The 20,657-nt window shown below is 50.3% G+C and overlaps 1 protein-coding gene across 11 annotated transcripts in view; it reads left to right on the forward strand.

Moving 5' to 3' along the window:
• KDM2B (lysine demethylase 2B) overlaps positions 1-20,657 on the forward strand; it is a 160,972-nt gene that overhangs the window by 59,073 nt on the left and 81,242 nt on the right. For all 11 annotated transcript variants that reach the window (XR_011385264.1, XM_017349528.3, XM_070066159.1 and 8 more), the window contains 2 exons: positions 15,526-15,704; positions 15,967-16,073. Coding sequence is in view for 10 of the 11 variants with exons in the window: in XM_017349528.3 (XP_017205017.1) it covers positions 15,526-15,704; positions 15,967-16,073 (286 nt within the window). In the remaining variant the exon portion in view is untranslated. The remainder of the gene's footprint in view (positions 1-15,525; positions 15,705-15,966; positions 16,074-20,657) is intronic.

Consider the following 20,657-nt stretch of genomic DNA (forward strand, 5'->3'; position numbering starts at 1 on the left):
TGGCCCTGTGGCGTAGTGGGTAGGGCCACCGTCTATAGTGCCAGTATCCCATGTGGGCGCTGGTTTGAATCCTGGCTGCTCTACTTCTGATCCAGCTCTCTGCTATGGCCTGGGAAAGCAGTGGAAGATGGCCCAAGTCTTTGGGCCCCTGCCCTCACATGGGAGACTTAGAAGAAGCTCCTGGCTCCTGCCTTCGGATCTGTGCAACTCCAGCCATTGCATCCATCTGGGGAGTGAACCAGCGGATGGAAGACCTCTCTCTCTCTCTCTCTCTCTCTGCTTCTGCTTTTCTGCAACTCTGCCTTTCAAATAAATAAATCTTAAAAAAAATTAGTAATGGACCATTTGCTGTCCTAGAAAGGTTGAGTTCATTAAGCTGTGTGACAAGCAAATACAGAGCTGGGAATTTTTAAAAGATTTTATTTATTTATATGAAAAGCAGAGTTACAGAGACAGAGGGAGAGGCAGAGAGAGCGAGAGATCATCCATCTGCTGGTTCTTTCCCCAAATGGCTGCAATGGTCAGGGCTGGGCCAGGCGGAAGCCAGGAGCCAGGAGCTCCATCTGGGTCTCAATGTGGGTGGCAGGGGCCCAAGCACTTGGACCGTATTCTGTTTTCCTAAACACATGAGCAGGGAGCTGGATCAAAAGTGGAGCAGCCAGGATTTGAAATGGTGCCCATATGTCTGGCATTGCAAGTGGTGTCTTGACCTGTTACACCACAACACCTACCCCTAAAAACAGTAACTTAAAATGATTAAATCACTGATGAATTTGGTGTTTCTGCTAAGACTGCTTCATAAGTAGTCCTTCCATCAGGAGTCACGTAATGCCAGGTCATCTGTCTCCCTCTCCCTGTGATGTCAGCAGCCTTGGATGGCCAGTGTCCAGCTCCATTAGTTTACCAGGGGGTACAGAGCAGTGATGGGGATAAGGCTGTCGTTTGTCACCGGTTGGGTGGCATCCGTGTTTGGCTCACCTGCTGTTTGGTTCAGAGCTGGCCCTTACCCTAGGTGTATTAAATGGCAAAGCCCATGGTCACTTCCAGTGTCATCCTGCCTGCCTGGGAAAGTGCCTGTATTTCCCACTGTGCCTGGGGGCCGGACCCAGCTGTGGAAAGTCTAGATTACTGGTGGGTGCATTAGTGCAGAGTGTGGTCTGCGGAGCCCAGTGTCCTCCAGAACTGACTTCCTGTCTCCCTCCCTCCACTCCCACTCCTACCCTTCCCATGGACTGTGGCTTCCAGGACACCTGGGGAGCTGGATGGAGCTCCGAGCACACCAAGGGAGCTATTCTTAGAACCAAGTGTTCCAACCTTGGGCTCCTAATACAGTCACTCAGCCTTGGCCCCAGCTGTTCCCTCAGCCCTACCCGGGAGCAGGAGGAATGCAGCTGAGTTAAATCTCTCCAAGTCTTGGCTCCCCTTTCGTCAGGGGTGGGGCAGACTGAGGCGGGGTCAGCTGGGGACCTTCTCCTGGCCAGGAGTCTTCCAGCTTGGGCTCCAGCAGCCTCTATGACTCCATGAACAGAAAGCTCCAGAGGGTGCCTAGGAGCCTGACAGTTAGCATGAGTGTGCTGGGAGAATTGGCCAGTACCCTCCAAAATAGCCTCAGGCCTCCCTCCATGCACCCATTCTTTTTTTCAAATGTTCCTCTTTTATTTATCTTCATCTATTTGAAAGGGAGTATGACACAGAGAGAGGGAAAGACAGATCTTCCATTCATCCGCTGGTTCACTTTCCTAATGGCTGCAACAGCCAGGTATGGGCCAGGCTGAAGCCAAGAATCAAGAACCCCATCTGTGGGCCGGCACTGCGGCTTACTAGGCTAATCCTCCGCCTGTGGCGCCGGCACCCTGGGTTCTAGTCCCGGTTGGGGCACCGGTTCTGTCCAGGTTGCTCCTCTTCCAGTCCAGCTCTCTGCTGTGGCCCAGGAAGGCAGTGGAGGATAGCCCAAGTGCTTGGGCCCTGCACCTGCATGGGAGACCAGGAGGAAGCACCTGACTCCTAGCTTCGGATCAGCACAGCGCGCTGGCTGTAGTGGCCATTTGGGGGGTGAACTGGATTAAAAGTGGAGCAGCTGGAACTCCCAACTAGTGCCCGTATGGGATGCCAGTGTCATAGACAGTGGCTTAACCTGCTTTACCAAGATGCAGGCCCCTGAACTGAGTATTATTTTAAAGCTGTGTCCTTTTTTCACACAAAATAATTTGTCATTTATTCTTGAATCTATCAAAAATTTGAGTGTTTAATGAATCCCAGATAACCTTTTAGGTTCCATGTTTGGACTAAGATTGAAAATGATGACTTGTGGATTAATATTTGCTTGGTGAGGACATATAAATGAGTGAACAGTGTGTATATTTATTGGAAAACACATTTGTCCTCAAGTTTTACTCTCAGTTAACCATTGCTCTATTTGTCCTGTAAGGAAGTCTTATTGAAGTGTTAGTTATTTGTCCATTGTTGTGCACTCACTGTGAATAACTGAATATATGACATTTCATTCTGAATGTGCACACACCTACATCACATATGTAGCCTATATTCTTGCTTATGCATTTATTTGTATACATGTTACATGTATTGTACAGATATCATATATGTATATGGATGTTCTTGAATAAGGTAAAGGAAAAATGGGGATTCTAAATTGTGTTGGTTAAAAAAATTTTTTGAGTAGCAACTCATGGCAGTAAAGATGATTATTATCAAAATGACAAAGTAAGGGTACACATTTGGTGCAGTGGTTAAAACACCACCTGGGATGCCTGCATCCCGTATCAGAGTAGTTGGACTTTCAGCTCTGCTTCTGATGCCATCTTCCTGCTGAAGTGCACCTGGGAGGCAGTAGGTGATGGCTCAAGTGCTTGGGTCCCTGCCACCCACATGGGAGACCTTGGTGGAGTCCAGTCTCCTGGCCTCAGCCCCAACTGTTGTGATAATTTGGGGAGTGAACCAATGGATGGAAAATCTGTCTCTTGCTTGCTCTCTGCCTTTCAAATAAATGAAAAGTAGATAAATGATTTCAAAAAAAAAAAAAAAAAGACAAAAGTAAATGCTAGCAAGGATGTGGAGGAAAGGGAAACCTTATATAGTCTTGATGGGGATGCAAATTGGTGCAGCCATTGTGGAGAACAGTATGGAGGTTCCTTAGGAAACTGAATATGTCCCACTTCTGGGTGCCTACGTGAAGAGAGTGACGTCTGCCTATGGAAGAGATACCTGCACTCCTGTGTTCACGATAGCCAAGGTAGGGCATCAACCTAGGTGTTCACTGGTGGATGAGTGGCTAAAGAAAAATGTGATGTAGACACATTGGAATATTATTCTACCATGAAAAAATAATGAGATCCTGGTACTTACAGTAAAATTAATGGAACTAGAGGTCATTATGTTAGGTGGAATAAGGTAGACACAGAGAGACAAATACTGTGTGCTCTCTCTCTTATGTGGTGGTTTAAAATTGATTGGTAGTTTAGAGTTGATTGACTTGAGTCTGAACTTAGAATCCTAGATACTGGGAAGTGTGGGGGAGGGGAACAGAGGGAGGTTAAATAACAGGCACTAACACAGTCGGAAGTATCGCGTTCTAGTGTTTCAAGGTAAATGTGGGACATCGTTCACAGTAATATATGATTTTTAAGGCTTATTTATTTATTCGAAAGGCAGACTTATAGAGAGAGGGAGAGACATTCCATTCACTGGTCATTCCCCAAGTGGCTGCAACATCTGGGGCTAGGCCAGACAGAAGCCAGGAGCCTGGAACTCCATCTGGGTCTCTAGTGTGGGTGGTGCTTAACCTCTGTGCCACAACACAGGCTCCACCCAACATGTGATGTTGTGTATAAAGAACTGGAAGAGAGAGGCCAGCATGGTGGCATAATGGGTTAAGCCACTTCCTTCAATGCCTACAGTGCTGGCATCCCACTTGGCCGCCGGTTTAGGTCCCGGCTACTCCACTTCTGATCCAGCTCTCTGCTAAAGTGCCTGGGAAAGCAGCAGAAGATGGCCTAAATATTTGTGTCCCTGTACCCACGTGGGAGACCCCGATGAAGTTCCTGGCTCCTGGCTTCAAGCTGGCCATTGCAGACACTTAGGGAGTGAACCAGAGGATGGAAGAAGATCTCGCTGCGTATGTCCCTCACTCTGCCTTTCAAATAAATAAAGTAATCTTCAACGAGAAAGAAAGAACTGGAAGAGAAGAGGTGTGAGACTCCCAAGGACCTAGAAAAGATCAGGAAACAGGAAGGCTGTCTGTCTGGTTGGATTGGTTGTGCCGTGTATATGTGTTGAACTATTGTACTGTGTCCATAAAAAATATACAGGTACTGTTTGTTAATCAAAAAGTTTTAGAAAAATAATTGTGCAGAATTTTTAGAAATTTGAAATCCATGCATAGTTTTTATGAAGGTCATTTTTCCTGAACTTTCTGAGTATCTAAATATAGTACACTAATGAAAACTGATAAATTTACTCTGTTTTAGGATAATTTTTTTGAAGTTTTGTTTATTTATTTGAAAGGCAGAGTACAGAGAGAGAGGGAGAGGCAGAGAGACTGAGAGGTATCTTCCAGTTGCTGTTCACTCCCTACATGGCTGCAGTGGCTGGGGCTGGGCCAGGCCAAACCCAGGAGCCTGGAACTCCATCCAGGTCTCCCACATTGTTGGCAGGGGCATAAGTACTCGGGCCATCTTCTGCTTGCTTTCCCAAGCAGCCGTATTAGAAGTAGAGTAGCTGGGACTTGAACTGGTGTCCATATTGGATATCATGTTGGCGGGCTCCACTTAACCCCTTGTGCCACAACACCATCCCCAGGAGGATTTTTTAAAACTAGATTTAGGCTGTTTTATTTGGCAATATTTTTAAAATATATTTTGTGGTCATATGTAATTTTATAGAATACCACTGAAGTAGTTTATGACTTGCAGCTTGGTGATGGTCATATTTTTATGTTTATTGTGCATTGCTTTTCTTGGTTATATTAATTGCTGCAAGTTTGGGAATCAGGTTCTAGTGAGTCAGATTGTGAAAGTGAAGGGCCCAGTCAGTCTTGTTGCTTCAGATTGGCAGGATGGGGCGGGATGTTTTGTGTACTTACCTTGAGCTTCTTTACAGGGAGGAGTCATGCCCTATTTGGTGCCTTTCATTTGCCTCCAGGATTTATATATATATATATATATATATATATATATATATATATATATAAATTTATTTGAAAGGCAGATAGAGATCTTTTCATCCACTGGTTCATTCCCCAAATTCCTGCAACAGCCAGGGTTGAGCCAGGCTGAAACCAAGAGCCAGGAACTCAATCCGGGTGTTCCTTTGGGTGGCAGGGACCCAAATACTTGAGCCATCCTCTGCTGTCTCCCTTGGTACACATTAATAGGAGGCTGGGATTGGAAATGGAGGTGGGACTTGAACCCAGGCACTCCTATATGGGGCACACTAAGCAGCATTTTAACCACTGTGCCAAACACCTGTTCCTGAATATATATATTTTTTAATTAAACATTTTTCACAATTGGGGCTGGCACTGTGGCATAGTGGGCTTAAGCCTCTGCCTGCAGCACTAGCATCCCATATGGGCGCCAGTTCAAGTCCTGGCTGCTCCTCTTCCAATCCAGCTGTCTGCTATGGACTGGGAAAGCAGTAGAAGATGGTTCGAATGCTTGGGTCCCTGTACCCATGTGAGAGACCCAGAAGAAGCTCCTGGCTTCTGATCAGCTCAGCTCCAGCCATTACAGCTGTTTGGGGAGTGGATGGAAGACCTTTCTCTCTCTTTCCCTTTCTCTCTCTGTAACTTTACCTCTCAAATCAGTAAATAAAATCTTTAAAAAAATTTTTTTTTCACAACTGTTTGAGGTAGGTATTCTGTATGTCTGTGGTACAGGTGAGAAAACTGGGATCCCTCACCTAAAAATCTTATTGTGAGGGTGATGCCAGCATCCTATATTGGAGCGCTGGTGTGAGCCCTGCCACTTCCAATCCAACTCACTGCTTATGTGGCTGGGAAAGCAGAGCAAGATGGCCAAGTTGTTGGATTCCTGCCATCCACATGGGAGACCCAGATGAAGTTCCAGGCTCCTGGCTTCAGGTTGACCCTGTCCCACCTGTTGTGGCCATTTGAGGAGTGAATCAATGGGTGGGCGTTTCTAATTCTCCCTCTCTCTCTCTGCGCTACTCTGCCTTTCAAATAAATAAATCTTAAAAAAAAAAAAAAAAACACCAGATTTTTATTCTGTGAATGCTACAATCTGAGCTAGCTTTGGTCCTTTGAATTATTTTGGGGAGTATTATGCATGAGGAAAATATATTACACATGCTAAACAGTTTTTTTAATGATTTATTATTTTTTAAATTTTTTTTTTTTTTTTTTTTTTTTTTTTTGACAGGCAGAGTGGACAGTGAGAGGGAGAAACAGAGAGAAAGGTCTTCCTTTTTGCCGTTGGTTCGCCCTCCAATGGCCACCACGGCTGGCGCACTGCGGCCAGCACACCGCGCTGATCCGAAGGCAGGAGCCAGGTACTTATCCTGGTCTCTCATGGGGTGCAGGGCCCAAGCACTTGGGCCATCCTCCACTGCACTCCCTGAAAGAGGGGCAACCGGGACAGAATCTGGCGCCCCGACCGGGACTAGAACCCGGTGTGCCAGCACCGCAAGGCGGAGGATTAGCCTAGTGAGCCGCGGCGCCGGCCTTTAAATTTTTATTTATTTATTTATTTGACAGGCAGAGTGGACAGTGAGAGAGAGAGACAGAGAGGAAGGTCTTCCTTTTTGCCGTTGGTTCACCCTCCAATGGCCGCCGCGGCCAGCGCGCTCGCTGATCCGAAGGCAGAAGCCAGGTGCCTCTCCTGGTCTCCCATGGGGTGCAGGGCCCAAGCACTTGGGCCATCCTCCACTGCACTCCCTGGCCACAGCAGAGAGCTGGCCTGGAAGAGGGGCAACCGGGACAGAATCCGGCGCCCCGACCGGGACTAGAACCCGGTGTGCCGGCGCCGCAAGGCGGAGGATTAACCTAGTGAGCCACGGTGCCGGCTAAAGATTTATTATTTATTTGAAAGTCAGAGCTACAGAGATGAAGAGACAAAGAGAGAGAGAGAGGGAGAGAGACCTTTTTTTTTTAAAATATAAGATTGATTTATTTATTTGAAAGAGTTACACAGAGAGAGAAGTAGAGGCAGAGAGAGAGAAAGAGCAGTCTTCCATCGGCTGTCTTATACCCCAGTTGGCCGCAATGGCTGGAGTTGCGCTGATCTGATGCCAGGAGCCAGGAGATTCTTTAGGGTCTCCCAAACGGGTGCAGGGGCCCGAGGACTTGGGCCATCTTCTACTGCTTTCCCAGGCCATAGCAGAGAGCTGGATCAGAAGTGGAGCAGCCAGGACTCAAACTGTTGCCCATATGGGATGCCAGCACTGCAGGTGGTGTCTTTATTCACTACTCCACAGCACTGGCCCTGAGAGAGATCTATCCACTGGTTCACTCCCCAGATGGCTGCAATGGCTGGGGCTGGGCCAAGTCGAAACCAGGAGCCAGGAGCTTCTTCTGGGTCTCCCACGTGGGTGGCAGGAGCCCAAGCACTTGGGCCATCCTCCATTGCTTTTTCCAGGCCATTAGCAGGGAGCTGGTATTGGAAGTAGACCAACCGGGATATGAACTGGCTTTACCCACCACACCACAATGCTGGCCCAGCTAAAGAGGTTTTTTAAAAATTACGAAATGAATACGTGCCACCTTGGTTAAAAGTCTGTGCTCCTGTGTGACCTCCCCTGCCCCAGAAGTGACTGCTGTCCTTGTATTAGGTTCCTTGCGCTGCCTTAACAAAGTACCACAAACCGGGTGACTCAAAGCATCAGAAATTCATTCTCTCATAGTTTTGGAAGCCAGAAGTCCAAAATCATGTTGGCAGCACTGCTTCCCCGTGGAGACTCTCAGAGAGAATGGCCCCTTCCCTCTGCCAGCTTCTGCCGACCCCAGACATTCCTGGGCGTGCGGTCACTTCGCTCCCGTCTCTGTCTCCATCTTCACATGGCCTCTGTGAGCGTCTCTGGCTTCACATGGACTTCTTACAAGGACACCAGCCATTGGATGCCCTCATCCTTAATCACATCTGCCAAGACCCTTTTCCTAAGTAGGGCGGTAGGCACAAGTTTGGAGTGGGCGTGTCTCTCGAGGGGGTCCCTCCTTCTCAGTCCTCAGCTGTGTCGATCATTTCTTGGCCTTTCCTGAGGATTTCCCACCTGAATCTGCATCCATAAGCATCGTGAGATACTGAGCCCAAGCATATGCACACGTGGTCCCACGAAGGAGCTGTCGCCAGCTGGTGAAGATTCCTGGGAGAGAGACAAGCTGAGAGAGTCTGTGGCCTGAATTCTTGAGCCATGAGGAGGGAGAGAGACATACCCCAGACAGCTAGGAGAGGGAGCGAGATTGGAAGAAATTAATGGTCGTGTTAGGGTAGTGGGAGTACATGGGTTTAAAATGATGTCTTATGGGCCATTCGCTGTGGCCGCCTGCAGTGCTGGCATCACATGTGGTTCAAGACCTGGCTGCTCCACTTCTGATCCAGCTCTCTGCTATGGCCTCGGAAAGCAGTGGAAGATTTATTTATTTATTAGAAAGGCAGAGTTACTTACAGAGAGGCAGAGAGAGAAAGAGAGAGAGAGAGAGATCTTCCATATGCTGGTTCGTTCCTCAAATTGCCACAGTGGTCAGAGCTGGGCCCATCAGGAGCCAGGAGTCAGGAGCTTTTTCCAGGTCTCGTATGTGGGTGCAGGGGCCCAAGCAATTGGGCCATTTTCTACTGCTTTTCCAGGCCATAGCAGAGAGCTGGATCGGAAAGTGGAGCATCCGGGTCTCGAACTGGTGCCCATATGGGATGCCAGCACTGCAGATGGCAGCTTTACCCACTATGCCACAGCACCGGCTCCTTGCGTTATTTTTTTTATTTTTTTTTTTATTTTTTTTTTTTTATTTTATTTTGACAGGCAGAGTGGACAGTGAGAGAGAGAGAGACAGAGAGAAAGGTCTTCCTTTGCCGTTGGTTCACCCTCCAATGGCCGCCGCGGCCGGCGCGCTGCGGCCGGCGCAGCGCGCTGATCCGATGGCAGGAGCCAGGAGCCAGGTGCTTTTCCTGGTCTCCCATGGGGTGCAGGGCCCAAGCACCTGGGCCATCCTCCACTGCACTCCCTGGCCACAGCAGAGGGCTGGCCTGGAAGAGGGGCAACCGGGACAGAATCCGGCGCCCCGACTGGGACTAGAACCCGGTGTGCCGGCGCCGCTAGGTGGAGGATTAGCCTAGTGAGCCGCGGCGCCGGCCTCCTTGCGTTATTTTTGGGAAATAATTTACGAAACTCATGTATAAAATTAACCATTTGAAAGTGAGCGATTTGGTGGCATTTAGTATATTCACAGTATTGTGCAGCCACTATGTCCATCTAGCCCAAGACTATTTGCGTCACCCAGAAGGCTGCCTTGTGCCCACGAAACAGATATTCTCCATCTGCTCGCCCCCTGCCCTTGGTAAGCTACTAATCTGCTTTCTGTCACTGCAGACTCACCCATTCCGGACATTGCATACAAATGGAATCATGCAGTGTGTGACCTTTGTGTCTGTCTTTTTTGGCATCCTGTTTTCAAGGTTCATCCACACTGTAGCTTGGGTCAGAGTCTCATTCCTTTTTATGGCTGAATAATTCACATTTCTTCGTGTGTGTGGGGGGGTGGGTGGGTGTGTATGGGTGTGTGTGTATGTTTAAAAGGCCACAGAAACTGTGGTTCTTAAGTTATAGATGGATTTTAAAATATATTTATTTAAAGTCAGAGTTACAGAGAGAGACAGACAGAGAAGTCTTGCATCCACTGATTCACTCCCCAAATGGCTGTAATGGCTGGAGCTGGGCCTATCTGAAGTCAGGAGCCAGGAGCTTCTTCCATGTCTCCCACATAGTGCGGGGGCCCAAGCACTTGGGCCATCTCTTACTGCTTTCCCAGGTGCATTAGCAGGAAGCTGGATCAGAAATGGAGCAGCCAGGACACGAACTGCCACACATATAGGATGCCAGTGCCTTAGGTGGAGGCTTAACCTACCATGCCACAGCACTGGGCCTCTCTTCTTATGTGTTTTAAGGAGATAATAGGCTTTTTTTTTTTTTTTTTTTAAGGAGTTATTTAGTTTATTTATTTGGAAGTCAGAGAAAGAGATCTTCCATCTGTTAGTTCACTTCCCAGGTGGCTTCAACAGCCACAGCTGGGCCTGGCTGAAGCCAGGAACCAGGCCCAGCTTGGTCTCCCACATGGATGGCAGTTCTTGGACACTAGCAGAAAGCTGTATCTAAAGTGGAGCAGGTGGGACTCGAACCAGCACTCCAGTATGGGATTATGTGATGCCAACATCAAGTGGCAGCTCAACCCATGGCGCTCCAATGCTGGCCCTGATAGTACACATTTTGTTTTTTTTTTTAAAGATTTATTTATTTGAAAGGCAGAGTTGGGGATGAGGTGGGGGGGGGGGCGGGGGGAGGAGAGACAGGCTCCTGGCTTGGGCCTGGCTCAGCCTCAACCATTGTGGCCGTTTGGGAAGTGAACTAGTGGATGGAAGATCTTGCTGTCTCTGTAAGCCTACCTTTCAAATAAACATGAATCTTTAAAAAAAAAAAAATACAGCATTTTCATTGTTCTCCATAAAACCTCGACACCCCTTAGCCGTCTTGGTTGAGTTTAGTGTTCCAAATGGTCAGTTCACTGAAACTGGCCAAGAGAGATTTTGCTGACTTTAAGGTTAGTTAAGTCAGCTTTCCACCACCTCCCTTTCTCCAGCTGTCTTTGTGGGTGGAATTGGTTGATTAGGTGACACTACCTACTTGAGTGTTTGTGTGTGTGTGTGTGTGTGTGTGTGTGTTTTGGTGCATTATTTAAGCCTCAGGACAATCCCCCGTGGAGCTGCTGGTTTTGTCCTCGTGTTACAGGTTACAGATGGGGACACTGATGCTCACAGAAGCCCAGGAGCTAGAGGCACTGGCTGCAGGCCCAGCAGGGATGTGACCCTGCAAAATCTTGGATTGTGCAGGCCCTCCGTGCTGACTCCCAGGAAGCCTCTGGGCTGTGATTTTTGGGCCCTTTGTCCCATTTCCTACCTGCCCAGCACATCCGCTTGGCCTTGACTTTGAGCAAGGTTAGAGAGGGGTGGTAGGCAGAGGTGGGAGTCTGGCCAGAGATGGGGCAGGGCTTGGTGGCTCTGACAGCAGGTTTTGTGCTAGGTGGAGCTCCTGAAAAACTTGGGCAGAGTCCACCTGTTCCATCTTGTGGGTAGGAAAGCAGCCAGCACTGTCAAGATCACAGCCGGAATTTCCAGCCAAAGGCCGGGGTTGCCCCCTGGTGGATCTGCACTCTGGTGCAGAAAAAAAAAAGTGGGGGCAGTGAGGGTGTTGTTGTCTGGGTCTAGTTCCTGGGACCTGGGGTCAGGGAACCAGGCACTGAAGGCTGGATCTGCTTTTCTGCCTCAGCTTTGACCAGGATTCAGTACTGCAAGGGGCAAGATGAGAACTATGTCCTAGCATTAGGCTGAATTGGCATCCAATCTCAACTGTGCAGTTCACTAACTGGGCATTCTCTGGCAAGTTTCTCATCTGTCAAATGGGTATAATTGAAGTTCATTTAAAAAAATAGATTTATGTTTTCTAATATTTATTTATTTATTTGAAAGGCAGAGTTACAGAGAGAGAAAGGGACAGAGAGATATTCTATCCACTGCTTCACTCCCCAAATGGTTGCAACAGCTAGGGCTGGGCCAGGCCAAAGCCAGGAGCCAGGAGCTTCTTCCGGGTCTCCCATGTGGGTGCAGGGGCCCAAGTACTTGGGCCATCTTTTGCTGCTTTTCCAGGCACATTAGCAGGGAGCTGGATAGGAAGTGGAGCAGCTGGGGGTTGAACTGGCACCCATATGGGGTGTCAGCATTGCAGGCAGGAGCTTAATCTGCTGGCCGCAATGTCTGCCCATGAAGTTCTGCTTCAAAGGAAATGGGAACACCTGTGTAGAGAGCAGGCCACCCGTGCTGATGTGTGCTCAGTAAGTGTTAATGATTATAGTTGGTAGGAAGAGTACCTTTGGGGAACTTTGGGTTCTGTCTCCTCATTTGTAAAACAAAGACAGTTGAAAATACCTCCCAGGGTTTTGGGGAAAATTACATGTTGAACCCAACAGATGGAAACACCCAAGTTCTGCTACACACCTAAGGGTTACTTGTGTTATTCAGTTCCTATGTGGAAGGCACTGTGTTTACTTATTCAGCAAATATTGACCATGGGCCTGTTGCAAGGCAGATTCTGTGCCAGAGCTGGCCATGTAGCTATGAACCTATTGGCGTTCAAGTTCAGTAAGAGCCTGTATAGAGTGCAAGGGTCGGCACACTTTCTCTGTACAGAGCCATTAAGCAAATATTTCGGTTTTTGTGGCCACGTGGTCTCTGTTGCAACTGCTCAGCTCTGCCGTTGTAGCAGGAAGCAGCCCCAGCCGATCTGTAAACCAACGAGTGTGGCCACATGCCAAGAAAACTTTATATGTGGGATTTGGAGTTTGAGTTTCATGTAATGCTCACATCATAAAATATTCTTCTTTTGATTCCTACTTCTTTATTTAAAGAAAAAAATGTAAAAACCTAGGGGCCAGTGTTGTGGCATAAGTGGGTTAAGCTGCTGCCTTCAACACAGGCATCCCATATGAGCCTTGACTCAAGCCCTGGCTGCTCCACTTTCAATCCGGCTTCCTGCTAAGGACCCTGGGAAAGCAGTGAGGGGTGGCCCCTGCCACCCATGTGGGAGACCCAGATGAAGGTCCTGGCTCCTGGCTTCAGCCTGCTCAGCCCTGGCTGTTGTGGCCAATTGGAGAGTGAACCAGCAGGTGGAAGATCCCTTTCTCACTCAAACTCTGCCTTTCAAATAGATAAATCTTTAAAAAAGAAAATAAAATGTTGGGGGCTGGCATTGTGGCGCAGCCAGTTAAGCCACTGCCTGTGATGTCAGCATCCCATATGAGTGCTGGTTCAAGCCCTAGCTGCTTCACTTCCCATCTAGCTCCCTGCTAATGTGCCTGGGAAAATTGTGTGTTGTGGCTGTTGCAGCCATCTGGGAGATAAAACCAGTGGAAGGAAGATTCTCTCTCTCTCTCTTTCTCTGTCTTTCCCTCTTTCTCTGTAACTCTGCCTTTCAAATAAATAAATAAATCTTTAAAAAAATTCATTAAAATATAAATAAATCATAAAATTGTTTTGAGATGCCAAAAGCCTTTCTTAGCTGCGGGCCATAGAAATATAGACAGTGGCCTCAATTTGGCCCTCAGGCTGTCATTTGCTGGCTCCTGGCTGGTGTACCCATAGCTTTTGTGGTGTTGAGCAAGATAGTCACCCAGTTTCTTAGTTTTGGGTTTTCGCCGCTTTCTTTGTTGGTTTACATCTCTCTAAGTCCCCGTGGACCATCTGTTGCTGAACTAGTGGGGAGTTAGGTCTTTCCGTATCTGGTGCTAGGTTTCCCACTGCAGCCCTCTTGTTTATTTTGGGTCTCACACACAGGAGGTGCCGGCTTTCACAGTAAGTCACCATGAATTTGTCACTCTGCTTTCTGTCTGTTGTCTTCCCTTTCGAAACACTTTATTCTGTCTTTGCTGAAGACACATTTACCCCATTTTACAGATGAGCAGAGTCCCAGAAAGGACCATGACTTCCTCAAGGGTTGCTTAGTCAGTGGGGGCTCCCAGACTGGCACAGAAGGTTCCCTCCCCTCTGGGGAGCTGTGAGAGTGCAGAGTTCTCTGCTGAGCTGGAAAGTTGGGCTTTCCTGAGTCAGGAGGCTGTCTGTCTTCTGTTCAGCTGTCCTTCATACATGACGTCATGTGTCACGTGCTGGGCAAGACATCCAACATGCATTATGCACTCATACCACAAAGGTTTAGTGGGCTCCTATACAAGGGGCTTCAAATAGTTCATGGAAAAAGTGTATTATGAAAAAGCTGCATGAATTTCAAAAAACTTTTGCACCAAATTAACCTTACCTTTTCATTCCACTTTCCACAGTCTTTTTCAGTGTCCTCATACACGCCAGGCTCTGCTCTTGGCAGTTAGGATAGAGCAGTGAGGAAGACAAGGGGGGACCTCACGGTACTTACAGAACAGCTGGGAAGGGTCCGGTGTTGTGGCACGATGTGTTAAGACGCCACCTGTGACTCTAGTATCCCCTATCAGAGTACCAGTTGGAGTCTCAGCTGCTCCGCTTCCTATCCAGCTTCCTGCTAATGTGCCTAGGAAAGAAAAAGAGGGTGGCCCAAGTACTTCAGCCCTGCCATCTACGTGGGAGACCTGGGTGGAGTTCTTGACTCCTGGCTTCCATCCGGCCAAGCCTTGACCATTGCAGGCATTTGGGGAGTGAACCAGTGGATGGAAGCGCGCTCTCTCTCTCTCTCTCTCTCTCACTGTGCCTGTCAAATAAATGATTAAACGTTGGGGCCAGTGCCGTGGTGCAGCAGGTTAAAGCCCCAGCCTGCAGCGCCGACATCCCATATGGGCGCCAGTTCAAGTCCTGGATGCTCCGCTTCCAATCCGGTTCTCTGCTGTGGCCTGGGAAGGCAGTGGAAGACGGCCCAACTCCTTGGGCCTCTGCACCTGGGTGGGAGACCCAGAAGAAGCTCCTGGCTCTTGGCTTCGGATCAGCTCACCTCTGGCCGTTGTGGTCATCTGGGGAGTGAACCAGCAGATGAAAGACTCCTCTCTCTGGCTCTACCTCTCTCTGTAACTCTGTCTTTCAAATAAACAAAATAAATCATTTTTTAAAAAAAAATGATTAAATGTTTAAGAAGAACAACAGAAATGGAACACGTAGAAAACAAGAAAGTAGACAACAGCGGTATGGCCACTGGGGACTGTGATTAGGGCCAGGGAATAAAACGGGGAGCCAAGCACTGTGCCAAGTACTTCCACGGTCATTGTGAGAGTTCACCCAAACAGTCCATCCAGGCAGTAGTCAAGCTGCAGACTGAGAGGCTCAGAGAAGTCTAGTAACTTTGCTGGTGCCGCAGGCTGGGGAGGGGAGACTGTGAATCAGCCCCTTCCCCCGAGTGCTGGGAGCAAAGAGAAAGGCCTTGAGTGCTGTGCTAAGAGATTCTTTGCTAGGTGCTGGGGAGAAGTTGAAGGTTTTAAGGAAGGAGGAGTGTCAGGTCAGGCCTCTTGCAGAAAGCTCACCCTGACAGCAGTGTGGCAGGCGGGAGGGGCAGCCAGGGACCCCTCAGGAAGATGACCCTTGGAGTCGTCTCGCAGAGCAGTAACGATGGGCAGCTGTGGTAGAGGGCAGCAACTGGGCTTCAAAAGGGCTGGCTAAGGACAACTGCCAGGGCAAGGTCTCTGGGAAGACACAGAACAGAGCTGGGGAGCATGGGGAGCCCTCAGAGCTGAGGAGCAGGCGTAGCTTAGTTGGGGGCTCCTGAGCCGGATCTGGAGCCGTAGGCTGGCAGGAGCAAGCTGCATTTGGGTTCTACCCTCAGGGAGCCGGCGGCTGGTGGATGTGATGGACGTGAACACCCAGAAAGGCACGGAGATGAGCATGTCCCAGTTCGTGCGCTACTATGAGACCCCCGAGGCCCAGCGGGACAAGCTGTACAACGTCATCAGCCTCGAGTTCAGCCACACCAAGTTGGAGCACTTGGTCAAGCGTCCCACTGTGGTAGGCGCCTGGTTGCAGGCCCTTCCCCTGGCACCTGTCACATCACCTTGCCTGCCTCCTGTGCCTCTGGCCTCAGCTGGCCCCCTGCGGGAGGCGGGAGGGAATGTTGGGAGGAGACTTTTGGCTCCAGTGCAGGCTGAGGCAAGAAGAATGGGTAGGGGGCCCAATTAAAGGCACCAAAAGACTGCCCAGGGCAAAGGGGGGCATCGGTGGCTGGCCTGGCAGTGGAGCCTGCGAGGGCTGACAGTGGTCTGGCTTTCAGGTGGACCTGGTGGACTGGGTGGACAACATGTGGCCCCAGCACCTGAAGGAGAAGCAGACGGAAGCCACGAACGCCATCGCAGAGATGAAGTACCCGAAAGTGAAGAAGTAGGACTGCCTGGCTGGCGGGGACAGGGGAGGGTGACCTTGGCCGTGGGGAGGCTGTGAGGAGGCACAGCCCTCCCCTGCTGACCTGAGCACTGCTGTGCAGCTGCTGCCTTCAGAACTGAAGGACTAAGCTGGGCTGGGCCACAGCCCTACAAGGGCACAGCCGGGACCTGTGGGGTGGGGGTCTTGGTGTGGGCAGGTGGTGTCTTGCATCTGTGGAATGCAGGGGCTCTTTCATTTCTGGAGCTGGACTCTCCACTGAGATGGCACGTGGGCCTCCCTGTCGGGTTCCCCAGCAGGATGTGACCCAAGGAGGAGAGACGGGAGGCGTGTGTGTCTGCATGTGTGCTTGTGGAACGTTGGTCTGCTCCCTCCACGTTCCTGCATATTCTGAGAGTGGGTGTTTTCAGAAGGACCTGCCCACAATGCTCTGCTTTTGGCAAGGGACGGGGAGGGGTCTGGTGCTTGCCTGTTCCTTGGTGCTGAGACCTGAGACCTCTGATGCAGCAGAATCTTTCCCAGTGTAAACCCAGGGGCCTCTTACTCGCCAGAGGTAGCTTAGGTGATGTCCTGCAAGCAGGAGGTTGGGTCTGGGCCAGGAAGGAGGCCCCGGTCATGGCCTCAAGGTGCGGGAGGAGGAGGAGGAAGTCTCCGTTGCGGTTCCCACCATCTCAAACCCTCCGTCTTTCCATCCCCAAAAGCGAAAGGAGATGCTGCCTGGCCCAGGCAGGCCTGGCGCTCTGGGCTTCCTAGAAGAGCTGGTGCTGGCAGCCCCGACTCCATTAGCATCCTCTGTGCTCAGCCCTGCTGCCAGCAGTGCCCCCAGGAGCTTCAAGGCTGTGAACTTTCCATTCATTCGGCCCTTCATTCAGTGCATATTGAGTGCGGACCGCATGCCAGGCCTTGTAAGGGAGGCCAGCACGCCCGGCTCCCAGCCCTCGGGGTTTTGCTTTCAGGCTGTCTCTCGGATTACTTCGCAGGCCTTTTTCTTGCCCTCCAGAGCCAAAGCTCCCTACCCCCGCCTGCATCTGGGCAGCCTCACAGGCAAAGGCCAGGCTCCAGGTGGCGAGGGAGGGTAGCTGGGTTCGTTTTCAATTTGGTCTGTTCTGTTTCCATCACAGCACAATTTACAGAGCCCCTGGGATGGGGAAGACAAAAATAATGATCAAGACTAGAGACCATGCGTGCTGGAGAATGGGCTGTGATGGCCAGCGCTGCAGCAGCTCAAATCCTAGCAAAGGGACAGCATTTTGGCTGGGGGAAGCCTTTCTGTAGTCAGGAAGGCTTGGGGAGTGGAGAGGTGTGCACGTGACTTGGACTTTAGATAAACAGAGGAGGTGGGAGGAAGTAGGGAGGGAAGGAGGAAGGAAGTACACAGGCCCTTGGAGGAACTAGGAGGAGAGAGCTGGGAGAAAGGATATGGGGCCCAGAGATGAGTTCCAAGCAGAGGACGGCTTATGGATTAATTGAGTGATTGATGGGTCCATTCAGCAACTGAGTGTTGAACGTCTGATTGGGGAACCCAGGAGAGACAGAACCAGAGGAGGCCCCTGTCCTCTAGGAGGGAGGACGGATGCCAATCCAGTCGTCATAGAAGCAAATGGAAGTTTGTACTGTGGCCTGCAGTGCTATGGAGCTCACATCAGGGAACTCACGTGGCCCCAGAGGCCAGGAGCCGCATCCAGAGCTGGGGTCTGGAGGGCTCCAGGGGACCCTTGCATGGGGAGCACTGGGAAGCGCTTCCCTGCTGGGTGCAGAGGAGCTGGGATGGCCAGGAAGCATGGGGGAGTTGCCAGAGCTGGGGCAGGGTGAGGGCAGCAGGCTGATGGGGCCTGACTCGCCGTCCTTCCCTGAGCACAGGTTTTAAGTCCCATGGTTTTAAGCGGAGAAGGACACGCCGAGGTTTTTCTTCAGCATCCTGCTGATGCCTTGGGGCCTGCAGGAGGTGGGGCTGGGTGGTCATGAGGAGGCGGCCGCATGGTCAGGCAGACAGAGATGGGACCGGGATAGGACAGGGACAACACAGGGAAGACAGAGTGGCACTGGGGGGCACAGATCTCGATGAGTTAATGACTGCTTTGCCTCGCAGAGATGCTCACTATCTTCTTCGCTTTCTTTCAAGGAGTCCTTTAAATAGCAAGCACTATTAATACCTTTAGGATCCTGTCTGATTTATCAAAAAACAAAAGGGCTCACGCACAGTTTTTCTAGGATCACATGTCTCCTCCGGTGCATGGGTTAAAAATTGCACGGCAAACAGATTTACAAAGCCTGTCAGTAGCCACGGGAACATGTTTAAGGATTTGAACCTTGTTAGGAAGGACACTGCCACCTCAGAAATAGTCCATTTGTTTGGCTGAAAAGAACGCTGATCTGTAATGTACTCTCCCACCTCCAGGTAAAGATCCCACCTGGAATGGGTCTGCAGAATTGAATTAAAATGACGTTGTTTCTGGAAACCGCAGGGCTTCCACGCTGGAGGCGCCTGCACAGTGGAGATGGCTGATGGCTCCCCTTTGCATTGGGGGGAGGGTAGCATGCTGCAGACACGCATCTTGATCAGTGGGCGGGAGCAGCCTAGGAGTTTCAAGGCAGGGCATGGTGACAGGGGTCAAGGGCATGGTTGCAACTTCATGGGAGACATGAGTTGTGCAAGGGGGATATTAATGTACAAGGACACTTCAAAAAGTTCAAGAAAAAAAGGAATTAACAGATTTGTTCATTTTAGTGCAAAAAATGTTGAGATCTATGCATAGAAGAGGTCTTCAAAACTCTCATGGAAAATGCATATTATGGGCCCACCACTGTGGCAGTAGGAGGTAAAGCCTCCTCCTGTGATGCCGGTTCGAGTCCCTGCTGCTTCACTTCCAATCCAGCTCCCTGCTAATGGCCTGGGAGGAGCAGCAGAAGATGACCCAAGTGCCTGGGCCCTTGCCACCCACATGGGAGACCTGGATGGAATTCCAGGTTCCTTCGTTCAGCCTGGCCCAGCCCCAGCCACTGTGGCCATTCGGGGAATGAACCAGTGGATGGAAGATCTCTCTCTCTGACTTTAAAGTAAATGTGTATTATGAGAAAAACTATGCAATGGATATCAACTTTTTTGCACCAAAATATCTTCTTTTTAAAAACTCATTTTATTTATTTGAAAGGCAGACTTAGAGAGGGAAAGGGAGATCTTCTACCTGCTGCTTCACTCCCCAGATGGCTGCAATGTCTTGGGCTGGACCAGGCTGAAGCCTGGATCCTGGAACTTCATCCAGGTTTCCCACATGGGTGTTAGGGCTCATGTACTTGGGCCATCTTCTGCTGCTTTCCCAAGCACATTAGCAGGGAGCTGGATTGGAAGTGGAGCAGCTGGAACTCCAGCTGGCACTCATGGGATGCCAACCTGCTGAGCCACAACAGCAGCTTAAAACAATGAACATTATCTCACAGTTCCTTTAGCTCAGGAGTCCTGCAGTGGCTTAGCTGGGTGGCTGGGCCGTGAGTTGGCTCCACCAGGGCCCGAGGATCCACTTCTAAGACGCCACACTCACATGGCTGTTGGCGGAGGCCTCAGCTCCTCACACTTGGAGCACTCTGCAGGGCTGCCTGAGCATCCTCATGGCTGGTTCCTCCGAGCACGGGATTGGAGACAAACCAAGGAGGAAGCCACGGTGCCTTTTGTGACCTAATTTTGAAGGTCACCTAGTGTTGGTTTTCCCCGTGCTCTGTTAATTAAAAGCAATCTGGCAAGTCCAGCCCTCTCTCTCTTGAAGGAAGAGTGACAAGGGATTTGTGGACGTGTCACCAAAGCTCCCCCTAGGTTTCATGTAAGACCCTTAGAGATGGTAGAACCTTCTAGAAAGGGATGAGGGGCTCTCCCCTCCTCTTCCTCTGCTCCTGTTGCTCACCAGCGTTTGCTGGGTGTGGTCTGACAAGCAGTAAAGGAGCTTAAGTGCCCAGCACAAAGGAGACTCTGCCTGCAGCATATGGTTGGCCCCAGAAAATTGAGAGTTGAATGCCTTTTTCTCCCCACGTGCTTTCTGAGGGGTAGCGGGAGGGACTGAGGGAAAATCTGGGGTGGAGAAGCTAAAACCCAGAGAAGAAAACGAGCCCTGGGACCAGCAGGCTGCTCCCTTTCACCTCCTCTTGGAGCCTACAAAGGGGTGGAGGCGTTGCCATCATGCTCGCCCCGCCTCCCTCCCGTGCTGAGGGGAAGATGGAGTGTGCAGTAGGTGTGAAATGTGAGGTGTGATCCCCGTGTGGGACAAGATGTTTGTCCATCTGGCCTTGTTGGAATTTGGCACTCTCTGCTCCCCAGTCCACCCTCCCTCAGGCTTGTGTGGGGCTTTTTCCTCCGCGGCCCGCATTCACTTCTCGACCCGGAGCCGCCCTCCTGTCAGCCGTGGTTGCTGGCATCACAAATGGCCATCCCTGGGTCATGAGTCAGGCAGGGAGAGTGACAACGGGGAGGAGGCCGTGGGCCATTCCCCAGACCCCAGGCCTCTCCATTCCTGGCTTTCTCTCTTCTCCACCTTTAAAAGAGAAACAAATAAAGCCAGGGTTCTCTGTGCTGTCGTGCCTGAAGCCAGCTGCCAA

Source organism: Oryctolagus cuniculus, chromosome 21, assembly GCF_964237555.1.
Source record: "Oryctolagus cuniculus chromosome 21, mOryCun1.1, whole genome shotgun sequence".
In the NCBI taxonomy this organism is placed as follows: domain Eukaryota; kingdom Metazoa; phylum Chordata; class Mammalia; order Lagomorpha; family Leporidae; genus Oryctolagus; species Oryctolagus cuniculus.